This window comes from Lottia gigantea (genome assembly GCF_000327385.1).
Source record: "Lottia gigantea unplaced genomic scaffold LOTGIsca_9, whole genome shotgun sequence".
Taxonomy (NCBI): domain Eukaryota; kingdom Metazoa; phylum Mollusca; class Gastropoda; family Lottiidae; genus Lottia; species Lottia gigantea.
Window position 1 is genome coordinate 4,312,984 of NW_008710950.1, and position 2,675 is coordinate 4,315,658.

Genomic DNA, 2,675 nt, shown 5'->3' on the forward strand with positions numbered 1-2,675 from the left:
AATGAAGTTGAATAACATTTCCTCGTTACCAAAATCTATAAACCTATTTTCACCATCTTTGATTTCCAGATTTATATCTTTAATCATAAAGGAATTAAGTGGTAAATACGTCGTTTGAAATGGTTTCTCTATAATTCTATATCCTATCGGTACAGTGAATGTTGGAAGACTGTAAATAATCGGACGTTTGTATTTATTGAAAAATCCACCGTTTATTAAATTGCAATGTATATTTATCACATCGATATCATTCTCGATATTAGCTTTGTGTGGTGCTAAAGTGGATTGGGTGTATATTTTTTTATCAAAGCCTAGTAACGTATTCAATGAATTTTCTACGTTGAAATCAACTTGACAATTATTTCTTAATATCAATTTTATTTTGTTTAGATTCAAATTACATTCGAATTCGATATTGTTTTTACCATTGACGCTTCCTGAGTATTCAGATAAGTATTCGTTAATGGCTATGTATTCGTAGCTTCCTGGTAGTAAACGTATGGTTTTGAATGTAGCTCCATTATCTGTTGATATTTTTATTTGGTAATTTTTTTCGTTGATATTTCTAATGGAATTGTAAACAGAGAAATACTTTAATCCCAATTCATATTCTTGATTGCGACGAGTTCGTACTCATAATCTAGAGATAATTTGATGTCTGATTTATTCGAGGTGATGACGAATAGTTGTTCTTTATTTGACATTTTTAATCACGCTTTTATAATCGTTTTTATCTATGATACCTTTCTCTAGGAGTCTTTTTAATATACAATTTACTTCATTATATTGTCTGTGCGATTGATGTCCTTCCTTCATGGCCGCTAATATTACTCGTAATCTATTAAGTAGTTCCTCGTTGTTGTCGGATAAAAACGTTATACCTTCTCCAGATACCATATCTTCGAATTCGTCTATTTCTTGTATGATTGGTGGATAATCTTCTGCATAATCATCTGATTCCTCTTCATCAGGAATAACTTTATTTAAATATGTTTCAACTGTTTTCAATCTTCTTGTTTCGGGTCCCGACTTTCTTATTGCATGTATCGATTTTGAATAAAGGGGAATTTGGACTAAATATTATTCTAAATCCATTAAACAACAAACCTTGATTATCAACGATTGGTGAAATGCTCTTTGGTAAATCTGGGTCAGGGTTTGAAAAAAGACGATTTATATCATCTAATGTCCTAATTATTATACCATTATATTCAATCGCTTTGGGAGGTTCTATAGGAGCTAAGGGTTCTATAGGAGGTTTATATTCTAATTTCCTTTTAATATCCTCTTGAGATTTTAATATGGGTTGAAATAGAGTCTGTAGATTTTCCGTTAATCCGAGTTGTTGTAATCTATTATTTTCAACTTGGGTCTTTATTTTATTCTTAGCTTTGATATATTCTCTATTTCTTTTTAAAATATTATTCCAATCTGTCATTTTTAAAGAAATGAACTGTCGATTATAACTCTTTCACCCGCAGGTTTTCTAGTATTTACAAATACATATCCATGATCATCTGGATTTCTCCATTGAACTTTACAAACCTTTTTAAATGCATCTCTGTCCATTCCGTGGTTTATCGATTGAACGATTTGAGATAAATCTTTGTCGTTTAATTCGAATAATAAAAAACAATTTGCATTTTTTCTAATGAACATAGAATCCATCCCGTAAAAAGATTGGGATTGGTATATGCAGTGACAGTTGTGATGTCTTCCTTTCGTGAAGAATTCTTGTTGAACAGCTTGATTTCTTTGCGCCACGCAGTCGTCAAACACTAGTAAGTTCTTTCGCTCGCTATCAATTTGAGACAAATCTAGATCATTAACATTTTTCGTAAGAAAAACTTTTATATCCGTTGGTTTCTTTCCTTCGATGTAGTTATCTATGAAATCTTTCCATTCCACTTTTTCTTCGTTTTCTTTGTAATATAGAAATAGGTCTTGAACATCTCTCTTTGGTAGATATTCTAAAGCTTTGAGAAATTGATAATACGATTGCTCTGGTGTTGTTGTGTAGATATAGAGAAAATCGAAATCTAAAAGCTTTGGTGTTGTCAACATGTTAAAAATGAGATGAGTTTTCCCAGAACCGGAACTACCGCATATACACATGAGCATTGGGTTATTAGGAAATATTTGTGAATGATTAAATTATTTACCCATTTTTTATTATTTTAATTTGTTCCAAAAATAACTCCTTCTCCTTTATACTTCGAAAGATATATTCCTTTTCCAGTGTGTATATTTTTTAAAATATTCCATTACCCTTATGTTTGACTTTGACTTCTCCCGTGTCAATACTATCTACTAATTTATTTAATCCTTGTTTAACAGTTTTCTTGGTTTCTTCACTAAATCTTTTTCCAAATTCTTTCATTGTGCCTATCATTTCTCCCACTCCTGAACCTTTGGCCAACTTTTCCATTTTTAAATTATGTCTATGTTCTTCGGCTGCTGTTACTGCAGCTGCTTTCTTTTCGTTGGCAGCATTGACTGCGGTAGCTGTACCACCAGCTACTGCACCGGCTGCAATAAGTCCACTAAATATTAAAGGTAGGGAAAATATAAATCCACCTTCTTTTGCGTTTGCGTCAATTCTTTCTAAGTCTATATCGTCTCTGACTTTACAATATTTATATTTATCAATAAGTTTTTTTAGTTATGCTGATTTT

General features: G+C 31.5%; 3 protein-coding genes across 3 annotated transcripts in view; all 3 read right to left on the bottom strand.

The window, feature by feature from the left end:
- Positions 1–693: 693 nt before the first annotated feature.
- LOTGIDRAFT_155946 (hypothetical protein) lies at positions 694–1,438 on the bottom strand (the record flags this gene model as incomplete). The annotated part of the gene is made up of 2 exons (XM_009068444.1): positions 694–998; positions 1,108–1,438. The coding sequence occupies 2 exons, from the start codon at positions 1,436–1,438 to the stop codon at positions 694–696; spliced, it is 636 nt and encodes a 211-aa protein (XP_009066692.1).
- A 2-nt stretch (positions 1,439–1,440) lies between these two features.
- Positions 1,441–2,151, bottom strand: LOTGIDRAFT_108942 (hypothetical protein; the record flags this gene model as incomplete). Its single annotated transcript, XM_009068445.1, has 1 exon — positions 1,441–2,151. A coding segment is annotated over one exon (711 nt), but the record flags the coding sequence as incomplete, so codon positions are not given.
- Positions 2,152–2,251: 100 nt separating this feature from the next.
- The window catches only part of LOTGIDRAFT_155947 (hypothetical protein), a gene marked incomplete at both ends in the record, with an annotated part of 1,918 nt that continues 1,494 nt past the window's right edge, over positions 2,252–2,675 (bottom strand). The window contains one exon of the mRNA XM_009068446.1: positions 2,252–2,529. Coding sequence (XP_009066694.1) covers positions 2,252–2,529 — 278 coding nt within the window. The remainder of the gene's footprint in view (positions 2,530–2,675) is intronic.